The sequence below is a fragment of the Globicephala melas genome, chromosome X (genome assembly GCF_963455315.2).
Source record: "Globicephala melas chromosome X, mGloMel1.2, whole genome shotgun sequence".
Classification (NCBI taxonomy): Eukaryota; Metazoa; Chordata; class Mammalia; order Artiodactyla; family Delphinidae; genus Globicephala; species Globicephala melas.
Window position 1 is genome coordinate 28,328,099 of NC_083335.1, and position 17,220 is coordinate 28,345,318.

At 35.8% G+C, this 17,220-nt stretch overlaps 1 protein-coding gene across 1 annotated transcript in view; it reads right to left on the bottom strand.

Moving 5' to 3' along the window:
* The window catches only part of WDR44 (WD repeat domain 44), an 81,050-nt gene that overhangs the window by 41,072 nt on the left and 22,758 nt on the right, over window positions 1-17,220 (bottom strand). Inside the window, exons 2-8 of the mRNA XM_030847676.2 lie at window positions 15,815-15,848; window positions 10,390-10,464; window positions 5,216-5,846; window positions 4,595-4,725; window positions 2,868-2,963; window positions 1,384-1,520; window positions 164-247 (exon numbers count right to left, since the gene is read on the bottom strand). Of these exons, the coding sequence (XP_030703536.1) occupies window positions 164-247; window positions 1,384-1,520; window positions 2,868-2,963; window positions 4,595-4,725; window positions 5,216-5,846; window positions 10,390-10,464; window positions 15,815-15,848 (1,188 nt within the window). The remainder of the gene's footprint in view (window positions 1-163; window positions 248-1,383; window positions 1,521-2,867; window positions 2,964-4,594; window positions 4,726-5,215; window positions 5,847-10,389; window positions 10,465-15,814; window positions 15,849-17,220) is intronic.

A 17,220-nucleotide genomic window follows, 5' to 3' on the forward strand; every position in this document is an offset into this window, starting at 1 on the left:
ACAGCCTCAAGGAACTCATAATCCATTGCCCGAGGGCAGGGAGTGGTAGTGGTGGATGGACATATAAACTGGACAGAGTATAGATTTAAAATATGGCAGCTCTCATATATATATATATATAATAAAAGCCTGAAATGAAGAAAAGGGATGTAATGTAACTCACGTTTTCTGTTTTAACCTTCCACCATCAGTATCTGTTTGTTGAGACTGTAACTTCTCTTCATCATCTGACTGTGCTGCGTCATTACTACAAGAAGAAGTAGTCATTTTATAAGAAGCCATTTCCCCTACACTTCTCAAAAATCTCTATGTGTACTTAGTATACAATTAGCTAATCACTGTAAGAAAAAAATGTTAACATGCTTTATATAAGTTTAATTTAAATGATGACCCTGAGAATTTAAAGACTTGAAAGATCATAGCGTAGAATCTTTAAGCAAGGTGCAATGTACAAAATGCAAACGAATGCAATTTAGGAATTTATGAAAAACCTAACACAGACAAGGCTTTTTGCTGGGCAAAACATGCTGCACAGAAATGACACATTAACTTATAAATATCTCCCTCCTTATTTACCAGGCACATCATGTGAAAGCTTTGCTTTCACCGAAATTATTTCTTAGTTCTACATACATCTCACAGTAAAGTCAATCACCTCACTCTAAAGACACTTTCTGACCCTAAAAAGACAATACAATTATTTATAAAATTTCTCATCCTTAAAGCGAGGTTTCAGAAGACCAGGCGTTTATCCCACATGGCTTTTTAGCTTCATGTGTTCTAATATTGTCTCTAGTATAATATTGGGTTGGCTGAAAAGTTTGTTTGGGTTTTCTGTAAGATGTCATAACAAAACCCAAACAAACTTTTTGGCCAATCCAATATAAATCATTTTAAAAGAAGACAAACCAAATACTATGAGATTTAAGATATATATATATTTTCCCCCAAGTAATTGTACAATCTTGAGAACAAAGCTGAATAAAGAAAATGTCACACACACACACACACACACACACACACACACACACACACTCAGAGAAGAATATTATTCAGCCATAAAAAGGAAGGAAATCCAGCCATTTGTGACAACATGGATGGACCTTGGGAGCATTAAGCTAAATGAAATAAATCAGACAGAGAAAGACAAATACTTTATGATATCACTTATATGTGGAATCTTAAAAAAAAAAGCTCATTTTAAAAAAGAGAGAGAAAAAAGTTTAAGAATACACACATTAACTAACTCTAATTTTAATTCTAACTTTAAAAAAAGAAGACTGAATGAAACCAAATTAGGGACTCTCATAGTTCATAAACAGAGAACTTTTCACCACTCTGAATGAAATACTACAAATGATAAATAATAACATTAGGCCATACCTTACATATTCCTTAGTCCTTCTCATGATGTGTAGAGTGAGAGGATTAATACCTGTTGGCAGTTTCTCTTCTGCAAGACTCAAAGGTATTTCTTCTCCAGTATCCAGATTCTTAATCATTACACTGGCTAAAATTTCCTGAAGTAAAAAGTAACACCAAGAGTACCTATAATTTAATTATCTTTTTGAATCTACAAAATCCTCAAAAATTCAAGCTAAGAACTTTCTAGATACATTCAGTACTATGTACAATAATTTTTTTTTTTTTTTTGCGGTACGCGGGCCCCTCACTGTTGGGGCCCCTCCCACTTGTACAATAATTTTTTAAACATTTTTAGTGAGATACAATTTCCACACCACAAAATGCACTCATTTAAAGCGTATAATTCAATGGTTCTGAGTACATTCACAGAGTTGTGCAATTATCACCATTATCTAAGTTTAGAACATTTCTACCTCCCCCAAAAGAAAGCATAAACCCATTAGCTGTCATGCTGTATTCCCCTCTCCTCCCAGTCCTTGGCAACCACGAATCTACTTTTTTTCTCTATGGATTTGCCTATTCTGGACATTTCATATCAATTAAATCATATGGTATGTAGTCTTTTGTGATTGGCTTCTTTCACTTAGCATCATCCTGTCAAGGTTCATCCATATTGCAGCATGTATCTCTTTCCTTTTAATTGCCAAAAAATAGTCCACATGGATGGATATACTACATTTTATTAATCCATTCATCAGTGTTGGACATTTGTGTCGTTTCCACACTTTCGCTAGCATGAACACCTATGTATATTTTTTGTGTGGATGTATGTTTTCCTTTCTCTTTGGTGTATACATAGGATTGGTATTGCTGGGTCATGGTAACTCGATGTTTAATATTTTGAGGAACTACCAAACCGTTTTCCAAAGTACAATAATTTTTTTAAATGTACTGTTTAAAAGAAACAAAAGTTAAGATTTTGCTTCAAAACTTCATTCTGAATAAATTGGCCAATAGATGTATACTAAATTTTAAGGTAAGAATTAAACATTGAGTCTGTATACACTGTACATAATCCAATATGTATAAAAACATATACCTATAATATCAAGTTTTTTTTAAGCCCACTTTCTATAAAACATAGGCCTTGCTTTCAAGACACTTATTCCACCATATAATTATGTGAAAGGGCAAGTTTAAGTCAGAGTTCAAACTCCAGCATATTAAAAAAAAAAAACTAAGACAATCTTCAATTTTCATTTTTTCCTCTACATTATGATTTTTTTGCCTAACAGCAATAAAGCTAATTTTTTTAAATCATGGTAAAATATATATAATACAAAATTTACCATTTTAACCACTTTTAATTGTATAGTTCATCAGCATCAAGTACATTTACATTGTCATGCAACCATCATCACCATTCATCTCTAGAATTTTTTCATCTTCTCATCATGACCTCTATGTTTTATGTTTTCAAGAACCAAAAAATCTAATTATACCTCATCAGTAAGCTCTCTCCCAGAGTTGGATCTAGGTCTCTGAGGGCCCATCACTTCACCTGCTATTGTCTGCCCATCAGGTGCTTTTCCATTTTCCTGAAATTATAATTTTATAAACAGAAAGTAGACTGAATCAATTTCTATAAATATTCAATTATTCATTACCACACACAGTTCTAAAGAATTGCAGAATACAGATAATGGAGCCTACTGAAAATTTAAATGGAGCACTCCATTTCAGTCTTTTATTATTCCCAGCATGCTGAAAAACATTGGGTACCAAAAGTGTTGCTGCTCATGAAATAATGTCTGAGTAGTCTTGAAAGCAAATAAATGTTCTATTTGAACCTGGCCCAAAAGCAGTTCTCTACCAGTAAAATGCCAGCACTAATATTGCCATTAATCAGAGCTATACACATGGATATCCTGAGGGTAGGGGTTGGCAAACTTTTTCTGTAGAGCCAGATAGTAAATATTTTAAGCTTTTTGCTTCATATATAGTGTCTGTCGCATATTCTTTTTTTAAAAACAACCCTTTAAAAATATAAAGACCATTTTTAGCTTGGGGACCCTACAAAATCAGGCCACTGTTGACCTCTGCTCTAAGGCTCTGAAAAGACTATAGTGTCTTTTTGTGTGTGTATGTGCTTTGAATTTTATTCCAAGTTCCATTGGCCACAGAATCCTTGATTTAAAAAATTTTTTTATTTTATATTGAAGTATAGTTGATTAACAATGTTGTGTTAGTTTCAGGTGTACAGCAAAGTGATTCAGTTATACATATACATGTATCTCTTCTTTTTCAAGTTCTTTTCCCTTTGAGGTTATTAAAGAATATTGAGCAGAGTTCCCTGTGCTGTACGGTAGGTCCTTGTTGATTATCTATTTTATATATAGTAGTGTGTATATGTTAATCCCAAACTCCCAATTTATCCCTCCCCCCACCTTTCCCCTTTGGTAACCATAAGTTTGTTTTCCAAGTCTGTATGTTTCTGTTTTGTAAATAAGTTCATTTGTATCATTTTTTTTTAAGATTCCAATATCATATGATATTTGTCTTTCTCTGTCTGACTTACTTCACTTAGTATGATAGTATCTCCCAGTCGGCTAACCTGCCCTAACCACAGCTACCACATAAGTAACCCTCTTGAATCCCAGAATTTGACAGTGGCAGAAATTCATGTTATCAAGTCCTTTCTATTGCCTCATATATGGATACATAGCCTAGTGTATGAAGTTTTTTTTTCATGATTAGGAAAAGGAAATTATAAAAAATAAAAGTCCCCAATTTTGACCACTATAGGTCAGATAAATGAAGATTATAGTTGGTATTTATTAATAAATATTACATATAGCAGCATCTGTCACTTTTTGAATACCTACTACATGCCAGGTACTTGGCATATTCTAGCTCATTTCAACCTTGCAAGAAACCTTCAAGGAAGGTTTTCCCCTCATTTCATCAATGAGCCATCTCAGACTCAGATGTTAAATAGCTTGCCAGAATCAGCCAGCTACGTAAGTAGCAGAGCTAGACAAGGGATGTAAGGTAGCCAGGTTTTGGGGACAAGGAAATATTTGGCCTGGAGAAGAAAGAAGGTTCAACAATCAACAAACCAAAACCAAAACCAAAACCAAAAGCAAAACCAAAACCAAAACAATCAACAAACCAGCCAGTTGCAGAAAGTTGAGAAAGCCTGTATCAAATATAACACAAATTCACCAACCTGGGCAGTAACTATTTTATCTCCACTGGTAGCACTTGCCAAATCAAGAGAAGGCTGAGAATCTTTGACTGTACTCTCTGAAGCCATGTTTGTAGTTAGGAGAGTATCAGATGTAATATTCTCTTTGGGAACTGCAATAATAACAACAACAACAACAACAACTAATATTTATATAAGACCTTATACATAGCTTGAAAAGTGCTTTAACCTTTATCTGGCTGATGCTTAGAACAATCCTCTGAGAAAAGTGGTTTTATTACTCTCGTTTTATATATGGGAAAACCAGGGTTCAAATATGTTAAATTCCTCAAGGCTACACAACTTACACATGAAGAGAACTAGGACTTGAATTCAAATCTGAAGTCTCCAAATTCTACGCTCTTTTCACTATGCCACACTGGCTCTCCAATGGTAACAGATTTGAAAGTCTCCTGAAATGTTTAATTACAGTAATGTAACAACACCAATGTAAACATTTTGATTTTCTATTACTAAAATAAGTTTTATAACTTGGTCATCAATGTTGTTATATACAGCATAAAGTGAAAAAAAAATCAGAAAGTTCAAGTTTCAACTCCAAGAACTCCCCGCAAAAATAGCTATTTCTCAATTAATACTTGCCATCTAGATCAGGTGCCTTAAGAGCCTCAAACTCCAATTCGCTTTTCTTTTTTCTTGGTGGTGGAGCAGGTCGAGATGGCGGTGGGGGTCTAGGAGGCGGGAAATTAGTTGGAGGAGGTGGGCGTGCTGGAACAGGCTTCTTTGTACTAGCTACTATATCAGGTTCTGGAGTAAGCTGTCTTGGTGGTTTGGCAGGAGCAACTTCTTCCACAACAGCAAAATCTTTAGTAGATAAGGAGTGTGAGGATGCAGGTTCTAGAACATCACTTTCTTTGACTTCCACTGCTTCCTTGTTCAACACTTCTGTTTCAGTTTCAGGCACATTAAGCTGTTGTTCAGTTGAACTTATTTCAGTTAACTTAGTGGTTTCATCTACTGGCTTGTCATATGTGTCATCAGAAGGAAAACATTTTTTGGATTCTAATTCAGTTCCTTCAGATACATCCTGACTCTCTGCCTTTTGGGAATCTTCCTGCAGTACTTGATCTACGGCTAACAATCCAGGTATATCTGTTCCAGCCATGATAGGACTGGCAGTAGCCTGATCAGACTGTCCTTTTCCTTTGGAATCCAAAGAGTCATCTTCCAGCTGTAGTACTTTCTGACTCTCTTCAATAATACTTTCAATAATCTGATGAAAGGTTAAAAAGCAGTTGAAAAAAAACAGTGAAGCTATTTACAAGAACAAAATAACAGCTAATCATTTATATAGTACTTACTATGTGCCAGGCAATGTTCTTAACACTTTACGTATTTTAATCTTTACAACAACCTTGTAAGATAGCACTCTTACTATCATCATTATACAAATGAGGGAACTAAGGCACAGAGGGACCAAGTGATTTGTCCAACGTCACAAAGCTAGTAAGTGATGAAGCTGGCATAAACGTAGGGAGTTTGGTTCCAGACACTGTACTCTTAACCATTATATAGGGAATCTGTGTTAGTACGTGTAATCACAAAAATTCAATCAACCCTGTAAAAGAAAGTTTAAACCTAAATTTACATTCAGATGCTTCATGTCATAGTTCATTTACATATTTATGCCAAGTTACTTGCCTGCTGGTTTGAGCCTAGTTAACAAAACTATGAGAATCAAAACCACCTTGTACAAGATTTCAAGTTGTTCAGCTCTGAACTCAAGCCTGACATGGAAAGCCAGCAGATGCAGGGAGATTAATGTTCTTAAACAGGCTACATCTAATCCCCTGTTCTGCAGAGAGATGGCAGGACCGTGCAAAGAGTTCAAATACCCACCTCATCTTGCCTTTTTTCCCTTTTATTTCTTATCTACAGTTGAAAACTACAGGCAGGCTTTCTGCGTCTCCTACCAACATTTAGAAGAAAATATATTTTCTACCCGTCCTGTCATTATTAACACAATAAATCTCCCAGCCCACTCACTTATCTTTCCACCACGGAGACATGGATGACTTCTGCTTTCTCAATTCTTTGGCTCCAGAAAGTTAACAGAATGTGTTATGGAACTATCTTGATGTGGTTTACTACAAATTCATGCCAAGTTGAACTGGATATTAAGCCGTTCAATAATATTCATCCCTGATTTCCCAGCATATTCTACATATTAATTTTTCTCAATCTTCAAATTTTTATCCTAGACCTACCTTACTTTTACCAGAGAAATATTAACTAGAGTCCACCTAATTTGTCAATTAGGTAGTTTCTGAGCTCTGAGTACTTTAGCAATAACAGAAGCCAGATTACAGTAAATTTACGAATGAATAAGAGGTGAAGACAGGAACAGCCAGCACACTCTACGTTCTCAAAAAGCTTGGCTATACATGGAAGAGGGTGCAAGAAAATGATCCAGCATTTTTATAAGCCGAGGGGAAAGAGCCAATGGAAAGGAAGATAACAAGTTCTGGAGAAGAAAAGAAAGAAGGTCTGCTGTGTATCAGACCCAGTACACACATTTGCCATTTAATCTTTACACAGGCCTTGTGAGGGAGCTAGATTATCTCCCTTCTACAAAAGCAGGAATCTGAGGTAAAGGCATTAAGTATTTCGCCCAAGGTCCCACAGCTAGTAAACTACAAAGTCAAAACTGAAATCTGGGTTTTTCTCCAAAAAATCCAGTGTTCTTTATATTATATCATTCTACTTCGGACAGGAAAAAAAAAGAATACTAAATTCTCAGGAATGGCATGAAAAAGAGGTAAAAGATGACAACAAGTTTGCAGGTGAGGGAAGTGAGAGATGATGAAAAGGACTGAATTCAGGCTTCTTAGCCTCTAACACCTACATGCAGTGTGGGAAGCAAGGTTATCTGATGAAAGTAAGCAGATGCAGGTGGGCACAGTGAGCATGAGGTGAATGTAAAGGTTTCAAATAATCACTATGCAGAGTGAAAAGGCCTATGCCATCAGAGGGGTTAAAACAAGGTTGAAAATCTTAAACCTTCTCTAATCCCTTACCTGAGGACAATCTCTTCCTCTTCTGAACTCCTATCACTCTTACTGTTCATTATAATATGAACTAGAATATAAATACAGAGTAGTACACGAGCTAGCTCTATATAAATATTTTCTCCACACCTGGAAAACAAGGCCCGTGTTTTCTACCTCTTGATATGCCCCCATAGCACCTATTTACAGTACCCAGCCCTGTTTCCCCACCCCCGTTCTCTGCCGGGTTTCAGGAGGTAGCAAATGGGGAAAGAACAAGAGAACAGTGAGAATCAAGACTAACATAGAAATGATCATGCTAAAGCAACTGTTTCCTATCACCTCCCTGCTTCAAAAAAATCATTGCTTTCACAGCGACTGTAAAATAAAAACCAGATGTTTTAGTATGACATGAGAGGCATTGCCATAATCTGGCCCTAACTCTGGTCTCTAGACTCATCGTCAAACATTCTGCACATTCATCTCCACGCCTTTGGTTATGCCTTTCCTCTTCCATCTCTGACTGCCCAAATCTTTTTTTTTTTTTTTTTTTTTTGCGGTACGCGGGCCTCTCACTGTTGTGGCCTCTCCCGTTGCGGAGCACAGGCTCCGGACGCGCAGGCTCAGCGGCCATGGCTCACGGGCCCAGCCGCTCCGTGGCATGTGGGATCTTCCCGGACCGGGGCACGAACCCGTGTCCCCTGCATTGGCAGGCGGACTCTCAACCACTGCGCCACCAGGGAAGCCCCCTGCCCAAATCTTATCCATTCATCAAGAACCAGTTCAGATGCTACTTCCTCCTTCCCCATTCCTATCCTCGAGGAGAAAGTAAAGCCTCCCTTTGTGTTCTTATAAAGTTTGCAAGTCTACTTGAACACTTATTACACTCAGTTTTGTGTTTATCCAATTTTCTCTACTAAAATGTAAGCTACTGGGAACAGGGATTGTGTTATACCCTGATCCAGGGTGTAACTCCACAGCCTTTATCATTAATGTTGGATACTTAATTCACTTGAAAAGGCCAGAACTTACAAAGTAATACCTAGAGTCTTAAGACTCACTCTATGGCTCCATAGTGTTTACTACTTTTTCAGCTTCTAAACTCTCCTTAAAAATCACCTTTTTTTGGCTACTAACTATACTTACCCATTTGTATTTTATCCCAAGAAAAAAATTCTTAAAAAGGGAAAGAAAAGCTCTAGTGGAAAAACAGAAACTTTTCAAGTTTTCAACAATAAAAACGGCTAGATACATAATAATCCATTTGCTTGATGGAAGCTAATAGACCAAATGAAAACTGAGTATTAAAATCATGTAGAGGGCTTCCCTGGTGGCGCAGTGGTTGGGAGTCCGCCTGCCGATGCAGGGGACGTGGGTTTGTGCCCCGGTCCGGGAAGATCCCACATGCTGCGGAGCGGCTGGGCCCGTGAGCCACAGCCGCTGAGCCTGCGCGTCCGGAGCCTGTGTTCCGCAATGGGAGAGGCCACAGCAGTGAGAGGCCCACGTACCGCAAAAAAAAAAAAAAAAAAATCATGTAGAAATATGATAAAAATCAAAAAATGTTAAGAGGAAAAGGTAGAATATAAAATTCTGTCAGAAACAAAACAACACCATCACCAACAAAATTCTATCTACACTACAAACAGGCCAAAAAAAAAAAAAGCAAATGAGTGAGAACCAGAAGGGAACGCCAAAAAATCAAGACAGCTGTTTGTTTGTGTAGAATTGTGGGACATTTCTGATTTAAAAGAAAAAAAGGGTACCACTCTTGTTATCTCATTCATGCTGATACACAAAACCATTTTTCCCAAAAAGGAAATTTTTCTTTTTAAAGGAAAAAGTATGATCAATATTAAAATATGTAGTCCATTAGTTTCTAAATTCCATAAGGGTAGAACAATGAATCTACATTAGTGGTGATTTTGCCTGGTATCATTCCCCCAGACATTCAGTGATGTCTGGAGACATTTTTGGTTGTCAAGATGGGGTAGGGGTTGGTGGGGGGGGGCGGACGTTGACATCTAGTGAGTCAAAGCCAGGAATGCTGCTAAACATTCTACAATGTACAGAACAGTCTCTCCTTCCCCCCACAACAAAGAATTATTCACCCCAAAGGTGTTGCTGTTGAGAAACTCTGGGATAGAGGATGTGTCGTAGCATTGGTCTCTGGAAATCCACTCGCTAAACAGTGCCTGGGGCCCAGAAAACACTCAAAACTGGTATAAATGAACAGACACACACTGTTCTTTCTCCTTGGGTTTTATCCTGATACTGTGAATAACCCATTGCCAAAATTTTTATCTTATGCTCAGTCTCTTCCAGTAAACCAAACCCTGAAGCTTCATATGATCAATTCCTTAAAAGTTATCAAAGGTACTAGAAGAGTAATGACTTCTTCTAACCTCTAACTCCTCAAGACATTAGAATTTGCTGCACTGAGTTTTTCAGTACCTTTACCTCTTGGTACTAGCCTCAAGAGTAGCTATAGCTTACTCTAATAAAAATACAGGTATAAAAAATAAAAACACATTACAAAACATTTTTCAAAATACTGATTCAAGGATAAATTACCAATTAGTTCGATTACAAAATGCCTTCTAAAAAGCCTGATGCGCCTTCAATCACAAATTCAACAGATTCAGGAAGATTTACTGAACATCCACCGCGTACAGGGCACTATACTAAAAGAATATAAAAAATTTTCCACTTTAAATATACCATAAAAATATGACATCTGCTAAACTAATATTAACATTTTATCTTACAAACCTTTTTAGACACATCTTGCTTCAATTCTTGTACAGGGGACTCATTTCCAACTTTGTATGCAGAGTTCTCTGCTTCCTATTTCAAAAAGAAAAGAAACAAAGACCAAATATCTTTTCTTTAAAACTTTGTTTAAAATGGGTATAAATTAGAAATTACAACATTAATAAATCAAAGGCCCATAAAGAGCTTATATGTTTGTATATTGATAGATGCCCAGAGATTTTTATGCCAATTGGGACAATTTAATTTGCATAGGAAGGTTACCAATCAGTAATTTTCGATTTTTCTATTGTAACAGGATATTTTCCTTCACATGTACCCAACTTTTTAACATTAAAAAACTGTGCAGGAAGATAAGAACTACTAAGTACCTTTGTAGCTTAAAAAGATTAAGGACTTAAGCAAAGGGTTGAATTAGAATTGTTATTTTCCCCAAAGTATCCCTTCATAAATATGAATAAACACAAAAGTACATAATGAGGAAGACCATATTCAGAGAATCATTTTCTTAAAAACTCTATACACTTTAGATAAAAGGAATCAAGATTTAACCGGTATTAAATGAAGGCCCCAAAACAGTAACAGATGAAAAAAATTAAACCCACCAAAAATACATATATATCTACGTATACATTCATATACACATACGTACATATATATATATATTTGGGAGGTTAGAGAAGGTAAAATGGATGCTGCATTTCTGTTGGAAAAAAAATTCGGGTAAAGTAAGATAATCATACATTTGCAAATCTTAACACAATATTCTTTTCCATCTTAAGTTTTCTTTACATTTATAGAAGTACAGTAATTTGAATGCTACCACTAATACTGAGAAAAAAACTTTTCATAATTCTTGGTGTACATCACAGAGCTTGTCAGAAAGTCACTATAACCATTTTTGACAGATAAGTGACCTAAGATACATAAGGATGTATGTATGTATTAAGGTAGCAATTATACAAGTATCAGGACAGGCTCCAATAATCTCTCTACTCCAGAGATTATTATAATGCTAAAGACTTAATAATGTGCTAGAGAAATTTCTGTAGGACTTCCAGTATCTTCAAGCTGAAAAGTTGTTTCATTGAATTCCTCCCAGCATTTGGGAAATACTACCAATTCTTATATAGATTCTTCTAGAGAAAAGTTGTTTCATGGAATTTGAAGTATTAGATAAAAATCTAAACTCTACCACAGCCCATGAACACCTAACATGATATGGCTCCTGCCTATATCTTTGACATCTACATTTCTCACCTCCCTCTCCCATCACAACCACACAATTATACTTTGGCCAACTGGATGGTTCCTTACCATCCTTAGGGTCATATAGCTCAGGCATTATTACATCAGAAAAGCCTTCCCTGACCACCCTGAAATAGCCATCTTGACAAGATGAGAGAGAATTCTTGAAAGCTGATGATAATTAAGAACGGTTAATGAATATTAGAGAAACACCTTCAACTGTCCTACAAATTAACTATATTTACCCAATTACCCTCCAATAACTGTTCATTAGTAGGGAAATCGGAAGCACTGTACAACCTTAATTCCATGGATATTTTCCCCAAGTTAACCTAAGAAAAATACATAATAATAATTCCTGTACCTCAATTTCATTTGTTTTAATACTTACAAAGATCACAGACCAAAACTGGCAAGCAATGATTAGGCTTCTATTTTATTTGGCTTTAACAAAACTCTCTTAGACTTTGAACTTTTGAAAGATATCAACTCCTATAAGGTAAACTGCTGTTAAGTCCTAGTTTTAAGGAGTGATATGGCACCTACCAGAGGATCTGATCTCTAGAGAGGTTAGTTGGAAGATTTCTTAGTAAAACCTGATTTAGTATATATAGTCATCTATGATTCTCTCTTTAGTGAGGTTTAAAGTCCAGGTCCTTCCCCTAGCACCTCGATCAGGCTTTGAGGATAAAGCAATGGAAGCCAAGCATGTGCCTACAGAAAACCAACACCAACTTAGCTAGACTTGAGACAGTCCTCAATTATTACCTTTTTCTGGAGATGGGCTGCCCCATTACTGTGGCACAGTACCTACTAAATCCCAGCTTCCCACCTAAATCCCAGCTTCCCACCTTTAGGCCATTTCTCTAACTCCTACCTATCACAACCTCAGACACATGCTTTCTTAAAAGGTATGATAGAGCATTCAATTTCTAGCAATTCACACCACTGTTTCCCTTCATCTGTATTGGATATCAGAGAGCTGTTTGTACCCTCCTCATAGTATTCAGTTATAAGAACTGAGCTTTTTAATTTTAATAAGCACATCCAACAAAAGACTGAGTTTCACAAATCATTTGTACAAAAGTGATCTACACTCAAAGAAATCTTCATTATTATCTACTAAAGAACATTAAGTTAAAAATGTTAGTTACTAAAAAATTCAGGTCACTTCTGGTTTTTAGTAATGAGGAAGTAACTGTGTAATGAGTAATTAACTGTGACTAAAGTGAAATTTTAAAAAATGTTTGAGATGTGACCGCCACTCTTTTTTGCTGAGGAGAGAAAAAAAAAAACAAGAAACAAAAACCAGGAAACAACTCTTAAATAGTTGTCATATGCATCCATCCATTCCTATCAACACCATCCCTCTGTTGGAGTCTCATGTCTTGACATTCTAACCTCTTAATAGCTCTCTCTGCACTTAAGTCTCTTTCCCCCGAACTTTCTTCCACCCTTCTACCACTTAACTTTTGTTAATTCCCCAGCAAAAAATCTTGTAAGACATATAAAAATTGACTTTAAATATCTTGCTTCAAAATTTTAAAGCCCAGATTTCTTAACCTGACATTCAAGGCTCATGGAAATCTCGCCCCAATTTACTTTACCAACATTCCACCACTGAAATGTTTACATTAGTCACACCAGTCTTTCAACGTGCCCAGCAAATTCTCTGCCTTTGCATATTAATTAGTTCATACTATTACCTAACATACAATGCTTTCCCAATTTTTCTCTATCCACCTATGCAAACCTCTCCCAATTTTCAAAGCCTAACACAAGTTCTATTTCCTCCCGAAAAATTTTCTCTCCTATTCCAGGCAACAGAGCTCTCACAATTGCTCTATGTCCCCCTTCCTCCTCCAAACTCCCTGTAATTCTTAAGGTCTATTCTAGTCTACAAACATCAATACCACATGTATCATCCTTTCTTATATATATGTATCTTTTCTGTGAGGTTGTAAAGCCATCAAAAATAGGAACTATATCAAACTTTTCTTTGGATTGCTTAAGGTATCAATAGATATGCTGTTATATACAATAAGCACTCAATAACCCATGTACATCCACATCATAGAGTATTACTTAACAACAAAAAGGAATAAACCATTGACACATGCAACAACTTGGATGGATCTCAATCATTTGAGCCAATCTCAAAAGGTCACACATTATATGATTCCACTTATAGGACATTCTCAAATGACAAAATTATTGAGATGGAAAACAGATTAGTGGCTGGCTGCCTGGGGTTAGGGATGATGTGGGGAGGCGGTGGGTGTGACTTTATAAAGGAAGCTCTCTGTGGTGATAAACTAGATCTCATCTGGATTGTGGTGGTGGTTATATAAATATACACATGTAATAAAACGACATAGAACTATACACTCACACTGTACCACCATCAAATGCTTGGTTTTGATATTGTACTATAATTAAGACATAACCACTGGGGAAAGTGGGTGAAGGATAACAGGGCTTCACTCTGTACTATCTTTGCAGCTTTCTGTGACTCTATAATTATTTCAAAATAAAAAGTAAAAAAGAACTATATCCAACTTCATATTTATTTACTAAATATGTACATTTTCTATCTAATTTTATTCAAGTTAAGGATAATCTATAATTACTGGGATAAAATAAATTCCCCAAACCTATTTGTTATAACCTAAAAATATCTTAAGATCTAAGTGGCTTTTAAAATCTACAAGCATAAACAGCAATAGTCTCTGGATAGGAGGACTGGGAAGTGGAAGGTGAAGAATGGGAGGGAAGCTACATTTTCAACCATCTTCTTTTCACAGAGTGAATTTTTTTTTTTTTTTTTTTTCGGTACGCGGGCCTCTCACTGTTGTGGCCTCTCCCGTTGCGGAGCATAGGCTCCGTACGCGCAGGCTCAGCGGCCATGGCTCACGGGCCCAGCCGCTCTGCGGCATGTGGGATCTTCCCGGACCGGGGCACGAACCCGTGTACCCTGCATCGGCAGGCGGACTCTCAATCACTGCGCCACCAGGGAAGCCCTCACACTGAGTGAATTTTAACCATGTCCATGAGTTGTTTTTTAAAACGGTTTTATTAAATAGTTAATATAAAAGAATTTTTATAAAACATAAGGAATAAAGAATTATGATATAACCTTTCTTAAGTACTCAGTTTAAGAAAAAGAACAGTATTACTATTAGCTTTCAAGTCTCTTGTATGTCCTTCTCCATTTCCATTACATTCTTTCACCCTCAGAGATGACTGATATCCTAAACTTTGTGTTTATTATTCCCTTGCTGTTCTTTATAGTTTTACTATGCTTGTATCTCTGAACAATATATTCTCTAGTTTTGCATGCTTTTGGATTTAATATAAATGGAATCTTCCTACATGTATTTTCCTGTGACTTGTTTTATTTCCCCCACTCAACACCATGGTGCTGAAATTCATCCATGTTATTGTGTATAACTAATTCATTCATAGCCACTGCTACAGAATACTCCATATGAATACACCACAATTTATCAAACAGATCAATATCCAATGTGTATAAATAGAAGGTAGGGACACTGAAACTGAAAAAAAAATACAGCATGTTTGAGATTATACATACATATGTACAGACGTACACACAAACACAACCATACACAAACATACACATATAGCATATATTCTATTTGATGTAAATAGTTCTGTTTGGTGATATTCTTGTATTTAAAATGGTTCTCATTGGCATAATGTCTCAATATCAAACTTCTTTGCTTGAATATAAGGCTAGGATTGATTTTTATATATAATTATGATACCAATACATGTGCCCATAAGAAGTATACAAGTGTTTTGGTTACTCCATACTTCTGTCATGCAAGTATTACTTTTTCAATTAAAAACACACATACACACAAATACAAGTATTTTATAGTGTTCTTTTATTCTAAAAATTGTAAACCAAATAAAAATTAGCAGAAATCTAAAAAATACTTATAGTCCCTTCCTTACAGTACAATATTTAATTAGGTATTTCTAGAGTACCTAATCACACCTAGAGTAAGATACAATGATAATATTACTTAGCAAAAAATAAGTAATAGAAAGCCAAAGCAGAAAACGAAGAATTACACAAAAGAGAAAAATGAATGAAAATTGTATACAATTTGTAGAAATATACTTATCACTTTCAGAAAGCACAACTCACCTTTAATGTTGAAATCACAACCTTTCCTGGAGGCCTGTTCAGAAATAAAAGCAAGAAAGTGTTGAATAGTGGAGATGAGAAGGGAAATACTTCTACACACTCATTAAAGACAAGCCCACATTTTAAAAACATTTACAGAAGATGTAGAAACCATAAAAAAGTAAAGAAGAAAATTAAAGTGACCCATAGCCTTACAACCAAGAGATGAGTTTGTATCTTTTGTCTTCCTAGATATATAACACTATAATTAGCATTAATGTGAATAAAATTTTGTACTCTTCCATGATAAATTTCTTTAAAATAAATTTCTCTAAAAGTGGAATTGCAGGTCAAAAGTATACACACTTTTCAGCATTTTGAGAAACTCTCAAATTGCCCTCCAGAACAGTTGTTACCAATTTAAATACACTCCCATTGCTCTGAGTCCCTGTTTCTTAATACCCTTGCCAAAAATGAGTGTTATTTTTAAATGTTTACAAATTTGATAGGCAAAATATATCTTATTGCTGTCTTAATTTGTGCTTCTTTGATTTACAGTATGGATGAAAAGTTTCATATGCATTAGACATTTACATTACTTTTAAAGAGAGATAACCTATTTTTGTTTGCAGCTCTTTTTTTTTTTTAACTGGAGCAAAACTCTATTCTTAAATACAGAGTGCTCTAGATATAATAATTTTAAAAAGTAACTTTTCACCGATTATTTTCACACACCCCCTTACATTTTCCTTCGAATAGGAACAATTTGATATCTGCTTCAAAGCACAAAGGAGAGACATACCCTTACAGCCGCTTATCAGGGTTATGCAGTAAGAAGCTTTTAAATGATTCATGTGCCATTCCTAAATTTTTTAAATGCAGTGATCACAGATGATACAACTTTGTGTTGAAAGGCGCCTTCAAGTTCATCTAGTCATAGCGCCTCTTTTTACAGATAAAGAAACCAAGGTGCTCAGAGATTAAGTGACTTTCCCCAAAGTCACAAATTAAGTTAGGGGCAGAACCAAGAGAAGCATCGAGTCCTACTCCCATGCTCTTCATGTGCCAAATTGAGTAATCCTTGACCTCTAATCAAAACAGTGTGATAAAAAAATTACTTTTGCCATTCAACAGAAAATCAACCCCTTTATTCAACAAATATTTATGGAACATCTACCATGTACCAGGGACTAGAGATAGGAAGATGATTAAGACACAATCCCAGTTTAGGGGTTTTTTAAAGCTTGTTTAAAAAACAAAAAAGGTAGTCTCTTTTTAAGTTTCTTTTAAGTGCCTGCCCACTTAATTGCAGTGCCTGGACGATATCATTTCATGTTAATAAAGGACAATTTCCAGGAATGAAAATTTTAATATCCGCAATAATTTGGTTTCCCTGGCAAACATATACTGCTCTGTAACAAAATCCT